This window comes from Echinops telfairi, unplaced genomic scaffold (assembly GCF_000313985.2).
Source record: "Echinops telfairi isolate 266 unplaced genomic scaffold, ASM31398v2 ScPeMD7_24;HRSCAF=84, whole genome shotgun sequence".
Taxonomy (NCBI): domain Eukaryota; kingdom Metazoa; phylum Chordata; class Mammalia; order Afrosoricida; family Tenrecidae; genus Echinops; species Echinops telfairi.
This window is the reverse complement of record NW_022103921.1, coordinates 749,363-772,332: the sequence shown is the minus strand read 5'-3', so window position 1 is coordinate 772,332 and position 22,970 is coordinate 749,363. Positions and strand designations below refer to the sequence as shown.

The 22,970-nt window shown below is 44.5% G+C and overlaps 1 protein-coding gene across 6 annotated transcripts in view; it reads left to right on the top strand.

Annotated features, from left to right (window-relative positions):
* MBNL2 (muscleblind like splicing regulator 2) overlaps positions 1-22,970 on the top strand; it is a 219,990-nt gene that overhangs the window by 132,941 nt on the left and 64,079 nt on the right. For all 6 annotated transcript variants that reach the window (XM_004714049.2, XM_045289079.1, XM_045289082.1 and 3 more), the window contains exon 3: positions 16,779-16,943. In XM_004714049.2, coding sequence (XP_004714106.1) covers positions 16,779-16,943 — 165 coding nt within the window. The remainder of the gene's footprint in view (positions 1-16,778; positions 16,944-22,970) is intronic.

Below are 22,970 nucleotides of genomic sequence, written 5' to 3'. Positions count from 1 at the left end.
GCAATACGAGTGTAATGGTGACTAAAGGGTGTTTTTTCATGTCCTCTATGCTCTAACTACGAAAATATTTGATTTACAAATAAGGAATCCTACTTCACGGAATTTCATTTATCACGGTAGGGTCTAGAACCAATTAACCGCGATAAACGAGGGTTCACTGTACTTGTCTCATGAAGAGAGCTGAGAACTGTACATCCCAATTAAGGATCGCATATAGGCAAGTTTGAGAGGGGTCCAGGTGGGGTAGGTGGATCCAGCAAAGCCATCTGAAGGAGGAAGAGTTTTCGATTCCTCTATTAACCCCCCCTCATCCCGGGTTATAGGCCTTTTCAATAAGCAAAGCCTAAGACATTGTGTATCATTAATCAACGATAGTTTTATATACGTATGCTCCCTTTGTCAGCTGAAATCCAGGACCTTCACTTCCCCATACTGAAACGTGATGTCCTTGAACCAGGAAGGCCCTGAGACTTTTTGGGTCGCCCCCTTCTGACCTGATAGGTAGAGATACGCTGCATGTGGCCTACTTTGGTTGTTAATGTTCAGTTATTCGTTTGATTTATTAAAATTAAACTATATTTATAAAATATTCCAACTTACTATAATTGGATTTGTAAAAATGCATGACGGATGAAACATCACAGAGATCCTTCTGGTTACATTAGACTTACCTACTGTGTTTCCCCGAAAGTAAGACAGCCCCTGAAAATAAGACCTGCTTACAGTTTTGCCTCTCGCTGAAATATAAGGCATCCCCCCCAAAATAAGACCTTCCCGAAAATAAGGCCTCCCTGATAATAAGGCCCCCCCGAAGCTACCGTAACTCTGGACTCTGGACCTTAGCAGTGGGCTCTGCAGCGCAGTTCACTGTTGGCCGCAGCGCAGCCGGAGCAGACAGGAAGTATGAGGTCTCTTTTAATCAGAGAGCCGGCGCAGCCACCAGGACAAGCTGTCCCCTGCTGCTCGCTCTGCCCTGACGGAGTCTGGCTGACTTACAATTAGACAGTGAGTCTTGCAGGGCAGGAGTAACAAGAAATTCTTGATACTGTAGCATTCACAGTTTGTCTGGTTATGGTGGTTTGTGATGACAACTACATACCGTATACAGGTAATAAATTTCCTTTTTTGTTGTTCAGCAATAAATGTGTACCGTATTCTTCTTCACGAAAAAATAAGACATCCCCTGGAAATAAGACGTAGCGCATCTTTGGGAGCAAAAATTAATATAAGACACTGTCTTATTTTCGGGGAAACAGGGTAGTACACTTAGCAGGGGCCCCTCCTCCTCATGCATATGCATTACAGACCTGGGCCTCATAGAGTTGTTCAGAGACAGGAGTGATGTGCTTCTCATCCTTGTGTCCATATGGGCCAAACACAGCGCCAGGCAGATGGTAGAACTCAAGTTTTGTCTGAATATAGTGTGGTGATTTTGAAGTCAGATAGAACAGTTCATCTTTGGGGTCTACTTATGAGCTGTGTGATTTGGGGCAAGTTACCTTTACCTCTCTGTGTCTCACCTAACCTAATGTCTTGCTGTAATGAAAGCACCTACCCGAGAGGCTTGTTTTGAAAACTAATGAGATTGGCCCTTTACTGCCCTTACCACTGTCCTTGGCACTTCCCTTGCATTCTAGAAGTGCCATTTTGCTCTCATGTGAACATGAGAAAGGAGGAAAGTGATTAAAAGCTCAATCATCACACTGCCTGGATTCAAATGCGGATTCTACTTCTTGCTACTTGTACACGCCAGGACACAATTGTTCCCCTGCTTTGGCTTCAGGCCTCTCATCAAAAACATGGAGATGTTATTCATCCCACCCTCATCGTTTGTCGGATTTCTATGTGGAACACTGTACAGGGTACCTAGCACATGTATGGATAGCATAAGCCATGCTCCCTTCATTGTAAAGAGAGTCACAATGATTTAGCACCTACTTGATGGCACCCAGCAACAACGTCATCCAATAATGAAGGAGCCCTGTGGTGATATGGGCTAGGCTTGGGGTCCTAGCTTCAAGTCAGCCGTGTAAATACGCTCCTTAGAGAAAGAGGAGGCTTTCCTCTTCCGTAAAGATTTATGGTCTCAGAAACCCTGTAGAGGGCCATGGTGGGTCAGAATCAACTTGGTGGCTGTGGGTGTTCAATAGTAATAGTCAAGGAAACCAGTTGCCATTGACTTGATTTGACTCCTAGTGATCCATATGTGTGTCAAGTTGAACTGTGCTCCTTAGTAGGTCGCCAGGCCTTTCTTGGTTGGCACCTCTGGGTGGATTCCACCTGCCAATGATTAGTAACCCAAGGTTTAAGCATTTGAGCCACACAGTGGCTCCCTTATGGTCATCATCATCCATAGTTATTTATATTACATTGGAGCCCTGGTGGCATAGTGGCTATGTGCTGGGCTGCTAACCCCAAGGTCAGCAGTTTGAAACCACCAGGTGCTCCTTGGGAGAAAGATCGGGCTTTCTACTCCTGTAAAGAGTTATAGTCTTGGGAACCCACAGGGGAATTTCTACCTTGTCCCATCAGGTCCCTTTGAGTCAGCCTTGACTCCATAGCAGTGAGTTTTTACATTTACATTCAATAAATATTGCCAAAATTATTACCCTATGGCCATACTTACCAAACAAATAAGAAAAAGCTATTAGACTCGTCCAGCATTTGACTTGATCTGACCTGGAACCTAACCTGTAGTTTAGGGTTGGATCTGCCCACTGAGTCAAAGAGATGTAGGTACAGATGCTGCCTACGAGCCCAGGTGTGGTAGGTCAAGGTCCCATCCACTCTGTTATATTGTGCAGAGAGAGCTAGTGTAGGAACTCTGAGGAAAGTGAGTGGGATGTCTACTGGAAATGGGCCCCAGCCAGGCCAAGTTCAGGTTAATGGACTTTGGGGCTGTCTGTGAGTTGGCGGCAGCAGCCCACAGGGCCGCAGCCTGAGGGTAGGATGCGAAGGCAAGCTAAGCTGTAATCTTAGAAAGATCCTTACGGTGTTCATCTCTGGATCTCAGAACAAAGAGAGCAGTCCTCTGAGACTTTCTAACATAAGAACCGGGACACGCAGCTGTTGACCGAATCCAGGAGGCAGGCAGACAGAAAGTAACAGCTTCAGACGACGAAGCAGCGGGGTGGTTGTCCAAAGAGGGGTAACGAGTCAGCATCAACCGTAGCAGATCTCCATTCCACAAATCTCCAGCCTCAGTTCAAGTTGTGTCGGGAAGCTGGGGAAGAGCCGAGTTCTCCCCAGGCCTCGAGCCCCTGAGTGTTGCAACAAGTAAATGCTCTTCTGCTGAACAAGAGGTTGCCAGTTTGAGTCCACCCAGAGGCACTTGGAAAGAAAAGCCTCATGATCTACTTTCCAAAAGACTGGCCACTGGGAACCTTACGGAGCACAGTTTGACTTCGTCACACCTGGGGTCCCCTGGGAGCAGGATTGACCCTAGTTAGTGGCCTCTGGTCCTGGTAGCCAGGTCCCAACGATAGCTCGGCAGCATGGTAAGGTTCAAGCAGATGAGACAGAATGAATGACTGAAGGGGTGGGAAGTGCAGGATACCAGGAGACTGTACTGAAGAGCAGGCCTGTTCTCTTGTCCCTGCCCTGGCACTGGTCCTCATTGTGCCCATAGGTGCCCATAGAAGTGGCCTTTGGATGAGAGAGACTACAAAAAAGCTTGCCCACCTTTGTAACAGCAACTTCAAAATTCTGGCTAAATGTATACATTTTCTCTGCCTTCCCTCTTGCTTGACTGAATAAGTTTTCCCCCTTCCGTGAAATTTAAAAAAATTTTTTAAAAAAAATCAATTTATTGGGGCTCATACAATTCATCACAATACATAGATCAATTGTGTACAGCACATCTATACATTTGTTGCCCTCATCATTCCCAAAATTCGCTTGCCTCTTGGGTTCCCGGAATCAGCTCATTTTCCTTTTCCCCCCCTCCCCCCTCCCTTCCTCTGCCCCCCTCCCCCATGCACCCTTGATAATTTATAAATTATTATTATATCTTATATTACACTGCCCGGCGTCTCCCTTCACCTACCCCTCTGTTGCCCATCCCCCAGAGAGGAGGGGGTTATATGTAGCTCTCTGTGATCAATTCCCCCTTCCTACACCCCCCTTCCCTCCTGGTATCGCCACTGTCATCCCTGGTCCTGAGTGGTTCATCTCTCCTAGATTCCCTGAGTTTCCAATTCCCATCTGTACCGCTGTGCATCATCTGGTCTAGCCAGATCTGCAAGGCAGAAGTGGGGTCCTGGTAGTTGGGGGGAGGAAGCAATATCAAGGACAATTTGTATCACGTAATTCTCTGTAATCAGGAAACAAAAATTATCTCAACTCTTCTCTTTGAAAATGGATCTTCAGAGACCCAGTAGGCCTTTATGCATTACTAATGAGTTCTTTAGTGAAACATTTTCTCTCTTGCTAATATAAATCTCTCCTATTAAATCTTCCATATGAAATATTGGATAATATTTAGGCTGACTAGTTTCATTTGTGGAAAGTCATTGTGCTTCTCATGGATTTGGGAGTTGTAGTTTATTTTTGATTAGCCAAGGATATCATGAGACCTTATTCAGGCAAAAAATTAGAAGACACATTCACAGAACTTATAATGTTCTTTTGATACAGCATCCAAGATCAGGGGAAAATACTTTATCCAGAAATCCGGCAGGGCCCACCAGCATTACCTCCTTAAAGCTCCTTACCACATAGCCCAGCCATTCCGTGGTTGTTGTTCTCTGTTGTTGTTAATTGAGTAGACATGACATAACGTAGCATTAGCTACTTAACTAAAGAGATCGATTTAGTACGTTTACAATGTTGTACACCCATCGCTTTTACAAGGGTAAGTCAACAAGTAGTGCTACCAAATAATAGAAACTGTTATTAAGCAAACATATAAAAGTGTAAGGCTATTGCTCCTTGACATGTTTTCCATATAAGGTCTAGACACCTCTCTAACCCTTCCCCAAAGAATCCTGTTCTCTTCCATTTAAACCACATCAAAATGGCATATTTGGAACCTCTGATTTATTGAATAATTTTATCTCATTCTGAACCGCTCTCTTTGCAACAGGCCCATCATGTGCTGAGCCAAAAATTGTGTTCCCCTGAAGCATCCTTTGCTGGTTAAGGGGCAGTGGGAAAAGCACTTTTTTCAAAACAGGGCACCAGAGTTGAGTGTTACTGGAGCTTCGGAAGAGCCGTTTAAGCCCCCTGACTCTCAGTTTATATAGCTTTTAATTTGGGAAATGTGTTAGAGCAGTATGTGTAAAATTTTCATCAGAGAATACACATTGGGAATGCTTTTTAAGATGAGATGGGAATATTTCACTACATTGTGAGTTTTGCCTGGTGGTCAGCCTGGGTGTGTGTGTGTGTGTGTGTGTGTGTGTGTGTGTGTGTGTGAGTCTGGGTAGACCAGAGAAACAAATCCAGGGGCACTCAAATATGTGTGTAAGAAAGAGTTTAGATACAAGAACAGTTGAATATTGAGAAAACACCCCAGCCCAGTCCAGATCAAGTCCACAAGTCTGATATTAGCCCATATGTCTGATACCAGTCTATAAAGTCCTCTTCAGACTCACAAAATGCATGCAATGACACGGAATGCAGGAGGATCACAGGCCAGTGGGTTGGAAGTGTTGTGGATCCAGTGACGTTGTAAGCATCTAAGTGCTGGCAGGGGTGTCTACATGGCTTCTCTGGCTCCAGCAGTCTGATTGCATCACGGTGGGGCCATGTGGCTTCTCCAGCTCCCAGGGCATAGCGCCATGTGTCTTGTCAGTAGAGCGTCTCTAAGGGGGTGAGTCTTGAGTCTTGTCAGTAGAGTGTCTCAAAGGGAGTGAGCAGAGAGAGATAGGTGTCTTCCACCTCCAAGGAGGAAATCCAACAGTTCCCAGACTCCTCAAGACAAGGCCATGCCCACACAGAGGCCTCATTGGTTATGACCCGATGGACAGAGTAGAGTCCACCCCTTCACTCTTAATCCTCTCAAGTCCCAAATTGACACCAGATTATAGAACTACCACAGCACGGATTGGTACCTAACTCTGCCATGTACTAGCTGGATGACTTGGGAAGTAAGTTGCCTTCTCTGTGATTATTTCATCATCTACACAATAGGGATTTTAACAGTACTACTTATAAGGGCTTAAGGTGAAGATGATTTGCTCTCAGCTTCTAACCAGAAGGCTAGTGGTTTGAATCCACCCAGTGCCATGGAGGAAGAAAGACCTGGTAATCCATAAAGATTCTCTCTCTCACTACCATCAAGTCAATGCTGACTCGCGGCGACACTATAGGTCAGGGTTTCTGAGACTCTAACTCTTTATGGGAGTAGAAAGCCTCCTCTTTTTCCCATGGAGTGGCTGGTAGTTTCAGACTGCTAACATCCTGTTTATCAGCCCAATGTGTAACCTATAGCTAAGAAACCCCATAGAGCCCAGTTCTCTGTACCACGTGGTCTCCATGGGTCAGCTGGATTCAATGACAGTGGGTTTCGTTTCTGTTTCGTTCGGTTTCATGACGATGAAGAAAGTGTGATATATAGAACACACCTAAAAACTGCCTGCATTGGATAGGTATGGTCTTGCATATCTTGGGCATTTTTATCATGGGGAGGGACATAACTTTGGATCTTGATTATGGTGCTGTCCTCAGGCCTGGCATTGAGCACATTCTGCATATTGAATTTGTCAGTATGAGCCTGTTGACTTTGTCAACGAATCTGCTCAAGACCAGGCAAGAATCACCACACCTCTCCCATGCGACCTTCTGCTCTGTCTATGCACCCAGCCACCCACACCCAAGGAAATAAATGGGCATGCAAGCTGCAGCATCTCCCACACTTGCACCTGCCCCTGCTGTTTTATTTCTGAACAAAGCTCAGCTTCCTCGGTGGCAGTTCAGTTGCAGGGCAGTTCCACACTACCAAATAACCTAAACCAGCCATCAAGGAATTTTGTTCCCTCCCGTTACTCAAAATGATTGCCCTCTCAAAAGCTTCCATCGCCAAAGTTTTAAAAAGTGCTTTCTGTTTTTCCATCATCTTCCTTCTTATGCTCCCTTCTTCTTCCAAACTTGCCTGCCTCTTCTCCCACCTCCTCCAGGAAGCCCTCCCAGTTAATCCCCAGGAGCCAGGGCAACCTGGCTTTGTCCACGCGTGCATTTTTATAATCAAGTGCGATGTTCAAAATACTGAGGAATAGGTAATTCCCAGTGGGGCCCACCGTGGATAGCAATGCACCACCAGCCTGAGTCTCAAGGAGCCTCTGAGGTACCAAGTTTACCTCGTCGGTGACTGGGCTTTAGGGCTGGGGTGGGGGGTGGTCAGTGGAAGGGCTAAAGTGGCTGGAGAAATGGAGAAGATACTTGGTGGATTTGAGACAGTGGCTTTTTTCCTAAAGAATGTTTGGTCTCTTAATAAATGGCACAGCTATGCAGGTGCATGCCCACAACATGTCAGCCCCCTTGTCAAGCTTGAAGGATGATTCCAGAAAGCCCTCAGTGCTGGGAGCTGATTCACCAGAGAGCATTTCAAATGTTGATGGCGAAAAGACTACAATAAGAAGGTCTTGTGCCTTTGGATAGTTTTTACATTAGAAAACAAAATCCAAACATATAACTGACTATAAGAACAACAACAAAAAGTCACCTGAATTGTTAGAGACTGCTCATATTCAATATAGGAGCTAAGAAGACACCCTAGAAATGACTGTCCTGAAATAATCTTTAAACTTCATCAAAATATCCCCTGAATTCTTCTTAAAATCAAGCAGTAGTTGAGTTGATCTAGTAAAGACTACTTGCCTGGAGCATTGTACTCTTTGAAGAAATATCTCTATGTGATCCAGCTGGCAACAGCTCTCAAAGAATTGGGCTTTGAGTTTATGCCAACAGGGGCGGGCCAGTCTGGGAAAGGAGGGTGAAAATGCTGGCACAACTGGAAGAAGGGAGTCAGGGCCACTGATGTGGTCCTGTCGAACTTGTTACATTGGTGGATGTTCTGCTGGGTCCATTCTCAATAAAAATGGCAAATACAAAGGCATCGTCAGAACAAAAAAATCTTACCATAGTGAATGATGGGGGGAGTGTGGAGTGGAGACCCAAAGCCCATTTGTAGGCCACTGGAGATCCCCTTGCAGAGGGGTCTCGGGGAGGAGACGAGCCAGTCAGTGTGCGAGGTAGCAACGATGAAAAATACAACTTTCCTTTAGTTCCTAAATGCTTCCTACCCGCCCCACTATCATGATCCGAATTTTACCTTGCAAGTCTGGCTAGACCAGAGGAGGTACACTGGTACAGATAGGAACTGGAAACACAGGGAATCCAGGGCGGATGATCCCTTCAGGACCAGTGGTGTGAGTGGCGATACTGGGAGGGTAGAGGGAGAGTGGGTTGGAAAGAGGGAACCAATTACAAGGAACTATATATGACCTCCTCCCTGGGGGACGGACCACAGAAAAGTGAAGGGAGACATCGGACAGGGCAAGATATGACAAAATAATAATTTATAAATGATCAAGGGCTCATGAGGGAGGTGGGAGCGGGGAGGGAGGGGAAAAATGAGGACCCAATGCCAGGGGCTTAAGTGGAGAGCAAATGTTTTGAGAATGATGAGGCCAAGGAATGTACACATGTGCTTTACACAATTGATGTATGTATGGTTTGTGATAAGAGTCATATGAGCCCCTAACAAAACGATTTAAAAAAATGGCAAATACAGCTGCAATTTAAAGTAGCAGCCCATATCTACTGAACATTTGCTTTGTGCCGGGCCCTGTGTGCAGAAGGCTTTGATCAGCCTCTTCAGGAGTTTCTCTCTCAGAACAGTTGCCAAAGTGAAACCAGAGAACCAAGTGCCAGGTCCCTCCCACTTCCCTGGCTTTGTTTGAGTTCTTCAAGTTGCTAGCTCGTACCCTCTTCCACCCTCCCACCTGGATCTTGGCTTGAATGTTCAGTGTCTCTTCCTGGAAGAGATGCTCCTACTCAGGTGACTGAGTGGTGTAGACCTCCTGAAGGGTGTTTATGCGGCGCCCGGCGTACTCCCTCCATCAACACTGATCACACTGTGCTTAAACTCTCCCTTTTATATCACAGAAGCATGCCACATAGAAAGGGCTCCCCACCTACCCTGTTTCCCCGAAAGTCAGACATCCCTTGAAAATAAGACCTACTTACAGTTTTGCCTCTCGCTGAAATATAAGGCACTCCCGAAAATAAGACCTCCCCGAAAATAAGGCCTCCCCCAAAATAAGCCCGCCCCCAGCTACCGTAACTCTGGACCGTGGCGGTGGGTGCTGCCGTGCAGCTCACTGTTGGCCGTAGTGCAGCCGGAGCAGACAGGAAGCGCGAGGTCTCTTTTAATAAAATAAACAATAAATGTGTTCCGTACTCTTCTTCATGGAAAAATAAGGCATCTCCTGAAAATAAGACCTAGTGCATCTTTAGGAGCAAAAATTAATATAAGAGACTGTCTTATTTGTGGGGAAACAGGGTGCTCCTACCATTGAGGCTACTCATAGTGGCCCTGTCTAGGGTTTCTGAGGCTGCAAATCTTTACAGGCGCAGACAGCCTCGTCTTTCTCCCCGCAGTGCACTAACCTGAAGGTTAGCAGCCCAATGCCTAACCCCTAGTGGCACCAGGGGTCCGTAGAAAGGGCTCTCCAAAAAGAAAAACTAAAAACAAACCTCAAACTCACTGTCATCACATTGATTTTGACTCATTGCTGCCCTGTAGGACAGGGTAGAACTACCCCTGAGGGTTTTCAAGACTGTAACTCTTTATGGGAATAAAAAGTCTCATATTCCCCCCAACGAGCCACTGGTGATTTCAAACTGCTGACCTGGAGTTCAGCAGCCCAATGTGTAACCACTATGCTACCAGGGCTCCTCATTTAACATCATACCCCAGTGTCCTTGTATGAAGACTGTGCACTCTGAGAGGGGTATTGGAAGGAGCCTGGAAAGGTCCCTTTCCCACCAAGAACAATCCTAATGCTGTGATGTTAATACCTTATAGATCTCCTTTGATCCCTAAAGGTACCCACAATTAGAAACCTGGCATTAGAAAATGTAGACCTGGTGAAGCCAAACATCTACTAGAGTTTTCTGTGTTCTGTTGATATAAAAATCCTGGTCCACATAAAACCAACCCACCCCTGAGACTCTGAAGGCAATTATTATCTCATTAAATCACATATTTTTAAAGTCAAGCATTTGGTGCCTGGAAGTCAGTTTCCTTGAATCTCTAGAGAACAGAGGGACTATTTTGAGCCTTCCTGGGTTTTGTTTGTTTGTTTCTTTTTCTTAAATGGGCACATTTTCCGTTAACACACAAAGTTAATAGAATGGATAATCCTAACCAATAAAGTCAGGTTTGGCCTTAATCAAACTGAAACACAGCTTTCCCCAATCACAACCTTGAGAAGTCCAAGGAATTGCAACTACCCAGGCAACCTGACTTCATTTTAAAACAAGAAAGATCTTCAGCTATGCTTTGAAATGGCAAACTATGAACAATCGACCTAATTTGCCTCTCCTCGTTTATTAATTTTTATGTTTTGCCTGTTTAAAAGGGCCACAAAATTAGGTCTCAATAGCACACAGCAGCAGTGCTTTACATAATAGGGAAGCTGCATTAGCATAATGATAAATTACTAGATGAATCTGGAGAATCTACTCAAAAAGTACCACAGATGGCCCCAAGGCGTTCTTAGTCCTCCCTGGATAAGGAGTTGCCCTAAATGCAAATCTAGACAGGTTAAGACTCGGAAGCATTTGACACGTGTTGGGCTGCTAACTACAAGGTCAGCAGTTCAAAACCACCAGCCACTCTGAGGGAGAAAGAAGAGGTTTTCTAATCCCATGAAGAGCCACAGTCTCAGAAACTCACAGAAGCAGTTCTACACTGTTCTGGAGTTTTCAAGACTAACTCTTTACGGGAATAAAAAGTCTCATATTCCCCCCAACGAGCCACTGGCGATTTCAAACTACTGACCTGGAGTTCAGCAGCCCAGCACTGACTCAATGACAGGGAGCTTGGTTTTGGTTATTGCTGTTGTTAGGTACCACGTGTCAATTCTGACCCATAGCCACCCTATGTACAGCATAATGTAATATTGCAAGGTCCTGCACCATTCTCCCAGTCGGTCCTATGCCTGAACCCATGTGGCAGCCACGATGTCAGTCCATCTCATTGAGGGACGTCCTCTCTTTCACCGCCCCTTCGCTTTCCCAAATGTGATGTCCATGTCTGGGCGCTGGTCTATCCTGACAACATTTCCAAAGGATGTAATACTAATCCTTGCCATCCTTGCTTTAAGGAACACTCTGGCTGTATGTCTTCCAAGACGGACCTGTTTGCCCTTTGGGCAAGCCATGGTATTTTCCATATTCTTTGATAGGAAAGGTTAAACCCCAAACACAAATTCACTGGCAGCAAGGTGTTAAGTATTGAGATCCTTCGTGCTAAGTGCTAGTTATACAAAACCAAAAATTCACTGCCACTGAGTTGAATCTGACTCATAGTGACCCTATAAGACAGAGTAGAACTGCCCCTATGAGTTTCTAAGACTATAGCTGTTTACAGGAGTAGAATGGCCCGTCTTTCTCACAGGGAGTAGCTGGTAGTTTCAAACTGTGGATCTTGTGGATGGCAACCCAACCCATAACCATTATGCCACCAGGGCTTCTTAGTAGTGTACTCTGAGGATCACTAGTATACTTAGTGTATACAGTAGTAAACACCATATATATATATATACAGTGAACCCTCGCCACTTAGCGCTTCGACTTCCGCGGCTTCACTCTATCGCGGTTTTTGCGTAACAGCGCATGCTCTGTCATTACTGCCACTGATTGGCTCATACTGTACATGCTTGATGCCATAACTAATATAATAAATAAGAAATGATCATTGTAATGTCCAAAATGTTTTACTGTATTTTCCCTTTTTCGTTTAATAAATTGGGTAATACGACTGTAATGGTGACTAAAGGGTGTTTTTTCATGTCCTCTATGCTCTAACTACGAAAATATTTGATTTACAAATAAGGAATCCTACTTCGCGGAATTTCATTTATCACGGTCGGGTCTAGAACTGATTAACCGCGATAAACGAGGGTTCACTGTGTGTATATATATATATATATATATATATATAGAGAGAGAGAGAGAGAGAGAGAGAGACTACAAAAGTTCATGGGAAAATTCCATGATCTTTTAATACCATTTGTTCACAAACTTTTTAAACTGCCTCATATAGGTAAGGGTATGTTTTGCATATGTTCATTTACACCATAAAGCCCACAGAGGACACACACAGACACAGTTCACGTACCCATTTCTGTCATGAGATCCCAGCCGGAGTCCAGGGTTTGCTTTCCCCACTTGAGTCTAAAGCTGTTTCACACCCCAGTTAGTCATGCCATGATGAGACACCCTGGCAAGTCTCAGCTGAGGAGCTATCAAAGTGAAACACATCGCAGGTGCTTTTGAAGAGAATATTCCCGAAGCGGCCACTGAGTGCGAGCACAAGACTAGCAGAGAGTTGAAGAGGGTGCGAGACAGGTCAGAAAGCAAAATGCTATGGTGAACATGGCTGGGTGCTTGCGTGTGGATTCTGATTAAGTGGCCCCAGGGGGCAGAATACAACTGCCCCAGAGAGTTTCCTGGGCCGTAATCTGTACAGAAGCAGCTCGAACTACAGAGGCACTCTGTGAGTTGGAACCGCCAACATTGTGGTTAGCACCCCTGGGTCTCAGAATGGAGTATAGTGATAGAGAAAAATCAGTAAGTAGGGGACCCTGGCTTGGAGAAGCAGTTCAAACAATCACTCCAGGAATAGTCTGTCTGACGCACAACCACTGAGTCGATGCCAACTCCCAGCAATCCCTTGGACAGTGTAGTCCCTGGGGATTGCCGAGACTGTAACTCTTCATGGGAGTAGAAAGCCAGTCTTTCTCCCATGGAGCAGCTGATGTTTTCAAACTGCTGACCTTGCAGTTAGCGTCCCAACTCCTATGCCACCAGGGCTCCTTAAGGAATAATCTCCAGAGCCTGTTATTTTTATTGACCAATTGCCATTAAGTTGAAGCTAACTCATCGCAGCCCCTTGTGTGTCAGAGTAGGACTGCGGTCCAAAGTGTTTTCAATGGGGAGTTTTCCAGAAGTAAGCCACTAGCCTTTTCTTCGGAGGCATCCCTTAGTGGATGTGAATGGATGCACATCTCCAACTTTCTGGTGCGCAACAGTTGTGTTTCATCCCAGACAATTAGTGTAAAGCGCAGCTACCTTCTGTCTATTCCTAGAAGCTTGTGTTTTGTGTGACACGATGAGGTCAGAGGTTCAAAGCCACCAGCCACTCTCCTTCTGCCCAAGATTTACAGCATCAGAATCCTAAAGTGGCAATTCTGCTCTGTCCTGGAGGGAGGCAATGATGTGGGAACAACTCAATAGCAGTGGCTCTGTTTTTACAGACTTTTACAGAATTCCAGATGTACGAGGAAGAAAAGCCTGGTGATCTACTTCCAAAACTCTGTCAATGAGAAACCTATGGGTCACAGTTACCACGTCCCCACCCAGTCATGGAGATGACACCGGGCTGAGAGCATCCCTTTCCATTGTACAGTCACCATAATTTGGGGTCCCAATCAATAGCAGCTATCATCAAAAACAGTACTATTTTTGTCTACTATACAGATAAAGTATTCATTATACTACTACTACTTGCTGAATGTATTAAGGAGCCCTGGTGGCATGTTGGGTTAGGCATTGGACTGTGAACTTCCAAGTCAGGGATTCAAACCCACCAGCCATTCTGAGGGAAGGGACAGAAATGAGGTCAACTCCAGAGGTTAGAATAGAGTCAGTGATGGTGGGTTTGTGTGGAGTGATTGAGTTTGTATTATGTGCCAGGAACCCTTGTCGCTACTCCATAAGCATTCCTCTTTTCATCCTCACCAGAAACTGATGAGGGGTGGCAGCTGGGGAGGCACAGGGAATGTCTCTTTACCCAGTCTTGCGGCAAGAAGAGCAGAGCTGGATTTTGTGTCCAAGGAGTCTGGCGCCAAAGGCTGCCGCTTCCCCACCAGTTTGAACAGCTTCTCTAGGACAGGTTCCAGGACAGGACAGGCTTGTGGACCATCACTCCAGGGCAGGCGCTTCTGCCATGACATCAGGATCTCAGGAAGTTGTATCAGGCATGTGGAATGCCGGGAATCTGAGAGGTCCTCCCATGCCTTTCCCAGGGCAATGCTGTCAGGATCACAGACAGTGTGTCCCTGTACCCTGGGAGCTCATCCCACCAGCCTCTGTCATTAAGGTCGCTGCTTGGACCCCCACAGCTGGGTCTGGGTCAAGGACAGTATGTCAGGGAACCACCCAGGCTCTCCACCTGAATTGGGCTCCCCCTAAACGGCCTTTTCAGTTTGCAGAGCAATGCTTCCACCATACAAAGTCACAAATCAAATGACCTTCCAGTCATGCAAGCCGCGAGGCAGGCTGGTGGCTCAGAGGTTAAGCTTTCAGCTGATGACTGATTGGTTTGATCAGTAGGTCAAACCTACCCAATGGGTCCATGAAAGAAAGATGTGTCAGTCAGCTCCCAGAAAAATTCCAAAACACAGCCCAAACCCACTGCTCTTGAGTCCAGTCCGACTGGTGGCAACTCTGCATAAGCTTCCTGAGACTGAGACTCTTCACCAGAGCAGACAGCCTCAGCCTCTCCGAAGGAGTGCCCAGTGGGTTTGAATTCTATTGAGTTTGGGGTATGCAGTGCAATGCTTAGCCCACAGCACCACCAGGGCTTCTGCGCATAATGATCACAGGCTAGAACAGTTTTTTGTCCTCTGTCATGTGGGACAGATGAGTACGAATCAGCCCAACTGCACCTAGCAACAGCAATACATACAAAGAGACTTAGTAAACGAGCACATTTGAGCTCATTGCCCATCCTTTGCTCTTCCCAACAGAATGCACTATAGTTGTCTGTTTCCAATTCCTACGGGCAAAGCTCTCCTCTTGCCATCTCCTTCCATAATCTCCTAATTAATTTCTGTTTTCTTTTTTGCTTCTAAAGATTCAAATGGACATTTTCAATTAGGAGCATGCTAGAAAAAAGTAGTCTAAAAATTGCTTGTTTTAAAATAAGCCATTAGAAAATCACAATTTCCAATTATGCTCTTTTTCTTTCTCACACCGACCTGATTCTGAATTTTTTTCTTGGCCAAAATTGCATTTATTCTCACCCCAAGCATGTGTTTTAATGGCCATGGAATTCCAATACCTCTGCTCCATTATTCTGCCACGTATGTACTACGGTTACTTAGCAGCTTCTTCGTCTTGAGAATCAACACGGGTTTCCTGTATGTGGATCGTCTCTGGTTACTTATTTTAATCAATGTTATTCCTCTCAGGCTTGATTCTTATCATTCTCCTTGATTGGGATATTCCTGGAATGGAGGCGATTTTATAGACAAACCGTGCAAATTCTGCCGAGACTATCAGAAACATTAACTGTGTTTTTCAGTAGATGGCCCTACACAGCATAAATTGTAATAAAATTGGTATTGTAGTTACTTGTTGGGTTCTAACTGAAAGATCACTAGTTCAGAACCATCCACCACTCTGCAGGAGGAAGGCTCGGATTTCTACTCCCGTCATGAGTTACAATCTCAGAAGCACACAGGGGCAGTTCTAGCTGGTCCTTTAGGGTTGCTAAGAATCAGCATGGGCTTGATGGCAGTGAGGATGGATGGATGGATGGATGGATGGATGGATGGATGGATGGATGGACGGATCTAATCATCAGGGCAAGATTTACAGGTAGCGCAAAAACAGAAATCTGATCTTGTTTTTTTTGGTCAGCACTGGCTCCCAGGACTAGCGTCAGGACCATGTCTGCCGTCCTTCTGGGAGCTGGGGAAAGAGTCACCCTCTAGAGACGGAGCCTGCGCTCCCCAAAGTGCAGCTGAAATTAATGGGAGGCCGAGCCAGAGCTCCAGCTGTTGAGGCAGAGGATGCTAATAAACAAATGTGTTTCCACAAATCCACCAAGCTTGCTTTTGAAAATTATTTTTACGTCTGGTAAACAAACCCATATTCTCTTTTCTTGGCTGCAAATGAACTAATTCTTTAGAGAATAATCATACCCAGACTGGTTAACGTAGTTCGCGATTCTTTTTTTTGTTTGTTTTCCTTTCCTCTCAGAAATTACATTATTCACCCAAACGTTTTTCTCTCAAATTGCTAGAATGGGAAACTTGAAAATTATGGTGAGCAGAAACAGTCACTGCTCAGGTCTAGTTTATGTACGCTTGTTGCCTAATTAGTCGGGTGTTTTGCTTTGTTTTGTGTTGTTTTCACTTTGCCAACTTGTGTGTCCAAAATGTAACCTCATAAATCAGTCACAGATACTCTAACTCTGTAGCAACATCACATCAGAAGTGAGGCACTGGCCGTGGGGCCTGCGGGGAGAAACCAGTTGCTGATGATTAGCTTGCCTCTAAGCACACATTATAAATAAAGGTCCACTGCTAGACCTCCAGTGCCTTTTCCTTAATAACGGGGACAATTAAGGGATGTCCTCAACCCCTACACAAATCCGTGTTTTGACAGCACACACAAACCAGGGTACAGCAAGTTCAAGGACTCTTCTTGGCAGGTCACATTGAGACCCTGCCTATTGCATATGAGGCAACTGCTAAGCGGTTGACATTGGAGTTGCAAGCTGCTTACAACATTCTAAAGCCAACGTACTCCTTTTTCAGGGCCGCTGTTCAAGAGAGAACTGCAAGTATCTTCACCCTCCGACACATTTAAAAACTCAGCTAGAAATTAATGGAAGAAACAACTTGATCCAGCAAAAAACGGCAGCCGCGATGCTCGCCCAGCAGATGCAATTTATGTTTCCGGGAGCGCCGCTCCATCCAGTGGTGAGTACGTTTGATCTGATGACAGGCTTGATGGTGTAAGTGTTGGTACAGGACCTAAACTGGCCTCCCTCTACTTGGTTGCTTGGGCTACAGTGAAAGCAGATCATTTTGAAGCTAATCAGATGCTAGAAAATAGTTTTGCTTTCAGTGAGAAGGTGTGTTGGGGAACTGTGGGCCAGGACAATTTTGGGTCAATGTCTTGGAGGTAGGCACCGCTCCCAGTTGCTCTCCTCAGTGGATGCCTGGTTTGAACCATCCGAGAATGAAAATCAAGAGAGTAGTACACAGGTTAAGAAAGGAAACCTGTTTCTCAGTGTGTCCGTAAGCCGAGTTTGTGGGTACGTTAGAGCAGGTGTGCACTGTGCAGCTAGGGAAATTGATGGTGGTGAACAATTGTTACATCATTCCCAACTGAGAGCAAACTTACATAATATTCGAGGGAGTGTACCACTTACCCCTAAACTGGCCCTTCATAACCATGAGTTTTACTACAATTCTGAGTGGATTGATCATCTGTGTAGGGAAGTGCGCTTTCGATGCCAAATGCATTTTTTAGTAAAGGAGCTGGTAGATTATGTATCTCCATGGAATCATCTTTGGTGTCATTTTAAAGGAGCCCGGATGACACAGTGGTTACAGCGCTTGGCTGCTAACAAGAAGACCAGCCCTTTGAGCCTATCGGCACCTCTGTGAAAGGAAGAGGAGGCAATGGGCTGGAGTCACAGCCTGGGAAGTCAGGGGCTGAGCTCCACGCAAAGGCAATGGTTTTCTTTTTTGGAATCATATTAGAGATGAGAACAATGGAAACCCAGAAGAATTCAATGAATGACCCTAAGTCCTGCAGTTAATAAATACATGGTGGAGCTGGGACTCAAAAACAGTCATTTGGGCTTTGGCTTTTTCTCCGCTTGTTGCTCTGCTTCAATCTGAGAGCCTTCCCCTTCAAAACAGTTCTCAAAGGCAATCGTTTGGGGAAAGGAGACTTCATGCTAGTCATTTATACAGCCTGTGTCTCAGAGGCATGCAGAGAGGGTGACAGCAATGACAATGAGTACCTGATTACGCACCTGGAGCTACGCAAAGGGCTCTGATGTATTTGTATCATGTTGTCAGCAAGCACTTCCTTAAAAATTGGGAAATCCTTGTAGCAATGAGAGGCCTGGAGATAAAGGAGTGCATTTGACTGTTAGTGGATTTCACTTACATTACAGAATTATTTCTCAAAAACAGGCTGTTGTGTTTTGGGTTTGGGTTGTTGTTGTTGAAACAAAGCCAGTGATGTGAGTGAATTTTTTTAATAAGAACCCATACATAAAAGACGATTGTTTGAACATCAGTCTTTGTTGTAGGAAAAGCTGCATGTTACTGAAAGAAGGACCAGAGACAGGGGTGTTCAGTTGTCTTCTTGTGTCCCTAAAATTGTGGGGGAGGGCAGGAGGGAGAGTCGAAGAAGAGGGGCTCCAATCTGGGCAAGTTGTCAGCAATTTGGTTTCAACTCTGACTTCCTACTTGAAAGTAGAGGCATGGAAGCCTTTCATTGAGTCAAAAAGAAACACCAAGAGGGGGGGCTCAAAGGAGGAGATTCTTGGAAAGGCCTTCTGCGGGCAGTGCAAAGTCCCCTTCAGGCAGATGGCATGACGGAAATGGACAAGGTGGGTATCTTTATCCGAAACTGGGAGTAGAGGCTCGATATGTCAGGGTTCACATGCAGTTCTGAACTTAAGACCTTTGAGTGGTTCTATTGATACATGTGTATAATTTATGCTTTTCTTTATTGACATACACATATAATTGATTATGAACTTACTTATATGCTAAGCATAATTTACTAACACATATCAAATGATGTTTATAGGCATTTATTTAGGGCCATGAAGAGCAACCGAGTGGTAACACTACATGAGAGGATTTCGAAAAGTTCAAGGAAAATTTCTGTTATTTTTCATTCTGTTTTTTCCAGGGGTTTTTTGAAGCCCCTCAGATTAGATGTCTCCTTCAGTCTTTACAATACGAGTTCCAGTCGTCTCCCTGTTGATTCTGACTGAAGGCAACCTGATGTATGATTGGGCCGAACCGAGGAAAAGCTTCATAGGGGTTTCAATGGCCAATGTTTTGCAAGTAGATCGACAGGCATTTTTCCAATGTGCTTCCGGGTGGCCTCTAACCTCTAACCTTTCAGATTCAGGTACCATTTCAGTCAACTCTTTACCACTCCTAGACTCCCTCCCTCATACATCGCTGATCTTGGCACTCAACAGTGGCAATGTAATAAGAAAATTCCATTCATGTATTGTGTCAAATATGAACCGGAATTTCATACACATGGCTTCTCTATCTCAAAAGGAAGATGAAGTAGAAATATTTGAGTAGGCGCTTTTGAACTATATTGTTGTGAGGTATCCTCGAGCCTCTTCTGACCCCTGGTGACGCTCTGAGCAACAGAAGGAAGCATCGCAGGGTCCTGGGCCGTGCTTACAACCGAACCTGTTATTACAGCCAGCAACCCATCTCCTGGAGGGGCTTCCTTTTTCTCAATGTCTCCGTTTTACCAAGCATGATGGGTTTCTCCAGGGTCCAGTCTCTTCTGACAACATGTCTAAAATCCGTGAGTCTTGCCAGCCTTCCTTACCTCTAAGGAGCATTCTGTCCATACTTCGTCCAAGAGAGATTTGCTTGTCCTTTTGGCAGTCCATGGTACGTTCAATATTCTTACCCAGCACCACAATTCAAATGCATAAAATCATTGAGGTCTTCCTTATCCAGTGTCTAAATTTCACATGCAACGTGTCTTATAATCTCTTGACTATTGCTTCCATGAGTATTGATGATGGATCAAAGCAAAAAGAAATTCCGACAACTCTCATTAACATTGGTCCAGTTATGAAGATTTGAAGCTATAGGAAGGATTATAGGATTATATATATTATTTAAGTGACAAGCTTAAAAATCACCAATAGCCTGCATCTTACTTAAGGCTCTGAGAAGTAAATTAATGAGTTGGTGTGGGGTCTGGAGCCTGTCAATGTTGCCTTAAATGGAAGTAGATTGTTTGCAGCTGTGGTTAAGTTCAGCAAGTTGAGATGAAAAGATTCTCCTGGATTAAAACCAATAGTTATACATATCCTTGTACCAGAGAGACCGAAAGGATTGGACAGACCAGAAGAGAGGAAAAGCAATGTGGCCATAATGTCAGTGATTGGAGTGATGTGGCCATGACCAAGAAAAGCCAGGGACTGGAAGACGGGAGAAGCCAGAGACTAATCCTCCCAAGAGCCTTCTTCAGAGGGTGTCCACGGTTACTGACACCTTGAGTTTATCCCAGTGAAATTAATTCCCAACTTCTGGTCGCCAGACCAATGAGTGAATAAATGTCTGTGATTTTAGACTATTTGTTACAGAAGCTACAAGAAACCAATACACACAGAATTTGCTTAATACAAATAATTTAATAAGCAAAGAGTAGTGCAGACTATTCCATTTCTAGATTTTTTTTAAGCTCTAAAGAGCAATGAATAATTTTTTCCCACTTCATCTACCATCAACCCCTGAACTCATTCTATTGACATGTCTCTGATCAAAGTTATCCAAGGTTATCTCTCTGATCACCAATATTCTTCAGGGTAACAACCATTGATCAGTTTTTGTTCTTCATTTTATTCACTCTTTTACAATCTTGCAGGATTCCTGGTGATATCATGATTAGGGAATAACAAGTGATTTAAAATCAATGACAAGGAGGGCATAGGATGCCTGGTGGGACTTGATCAAGGACAATGTAGCCGAGAGCAATTACTGAAACCCAAATGAAGGCTGAACATGATAATGGAACAAGAGGAAAGTAAAAGAAAATAGAGGAAATAACTAGGAGGCAAAGGACATTTGTAGAGGTTTAAATACAGGCATGTACATATGAAAATATATTTATATACAGCAATAGGGGAATAGATCTATGTACATATATTTATATGTTAAGTATTAAGGTAGCAGATGGACAATGAGCCTTTACTCAAGTACTCCCTCAATGCAAGAACACTTGTTTCTAATAACCCAGTGTTCTGTGATGTTCACCTTCCCGACAAGATCACTAAAGACAAAATGGGTACATAAGCAAATGTGGTGAAGAAAGCTGATGATGCCAGGCTATCAAAAGATATAGCATCTAGGGTTTTAAGGGCTTAAAGAGAAACAAGCAGCCATCTAGCTGTGAAGCAACAAAGCCCACATGGAAGAAGCACACCAGCCTGTGTGATCATGAGTTGCCCATGGGATCAGGCATCAAAGACTCAGAACAAAAAATAATATCAATGTGAATGAGGGGGAGTACAGAGTGGAGACCCAAAGCCCATCTGTAGACAACTGGACATCCCTTTACAGAAGGGTCACATAAGGAAGAGATGAGCCAGTCAGGGTGCAGAATAGCACTGATGAAACATACAGCTTTCCTCTAGTTCTTTAATGCTTCCTCTCCCCCCCCCCCACTATTATGACCCCAATTCTGCCTTACAAGTCCAGCTATCAGAGCATGTACACGGGTACAGATAAGAGCTGGAAACTCAGGGATTCCAGGACAAATTAACCCCTCAGGACCAATAATGAGAGAAGGGATACTAGAAGGGTAAAAGGAAAGTGCGGGGGAGAAAGGAGGAACCATCACAATGATCGACATATAACCTCCTCCCAGGGGATGGACAACAGAAAAGTGGGTGAAGGGAGACAGTGGTCAGTGTAAGACATGTCAAAAAAATTTTATAAATTATCAAGGATTCATGAGGGAGGGAGAGTGGGGGAGGGGGGAAGTGAGCAGATAGCAAGGGCTCAAGTAGAAAGAAAATGTTTTGAAAATGATGATGGCAACATGTATACAAATGTGCTTGACACAATGGTTGGATGGATGGATGGGTTGTGATAAGAGCTGTACTAGCCCCCAATAAAATGATTTTTTTTTAAAGTTGGGTAACCACCGGGGTTGGCAATTCAAAGCCACCCCTCAGAGGAAATATGAAGCTACTTACTTCTGTAAAGATTTAGTCTGAGAAACCCCATGGAGCTAATCCTACTCTGTCTTAGAGGACCAGTATGAGTCTGTATCAACTCTATGCTACTTAGTTGAGCTAAATACTAGTCAATACCTGTAACCAATCTCTCCTTTGTATAACAGCCCTTCCTCTTCTGTCTCTGTCACCCAATTTAATTCCACGACCAACTTGCTGAATATTGAGCTTCAAGGAGCTGAGAATCTATCCATCCAGCCTCTCTCATCGGGTAGTCCATTCCTTGGACTCTAAATCATCTAGAGCCAAAAGCTCCCAACTCCATTTCCAGTTCAAAATTCTACTGTGAGCCACAGGTTCAAATATCCAGCAGCCTACTAACATTCACCCTTTAAGTATCTCACAGGAGCCCTTACTCAACAGAATTTTATCACTCTCTTAATTAAAAACTTTCCATATTTTTCCTGGGGTCAAATCCTCAGTGGATCACCGTGTCTTGACCTATGATGTCTTCTGTGATCCGGGATCCGCCCAGCTCACCTTCTCTTCGGATGTCCACTAAGACCAAACAAATGGAGGATTTTGTGGACATACCAAGCTCTTGATTGTCTTCAGGCCTTTGCTCTTCTGGAAAGTCTTATGCTGTTCTTGACATAGTAACTTCATCTGATCCACAAATCTCCACCCTGCTATTCTTCCTCCAGTCTCTTTTATTCTCTATCAACGAATCCTCTTAATTTCCTGCATATCCACGAATTTAAGCTGCCTGGTCCTGCTAGTAGCGTTTTAGCTCAAGAAGTACCCACAGAATACTGGTACCATGTTTGCAGGGATACGTGAATAAGCGATCACACAGACCTTTCTGTCACGTACTCTTCTGGCTTAAATTCATTATGTTTGGAAAGTGCTCTCCCCTTAATATTCTCTCTCAACACACACACACACACACACACACACACACTTCTTTGTGTATGCTTAAATTCATTATGTTTGGAAAGTGCTCTCCCCTTAATATTCTCTCTCAACACACACACAC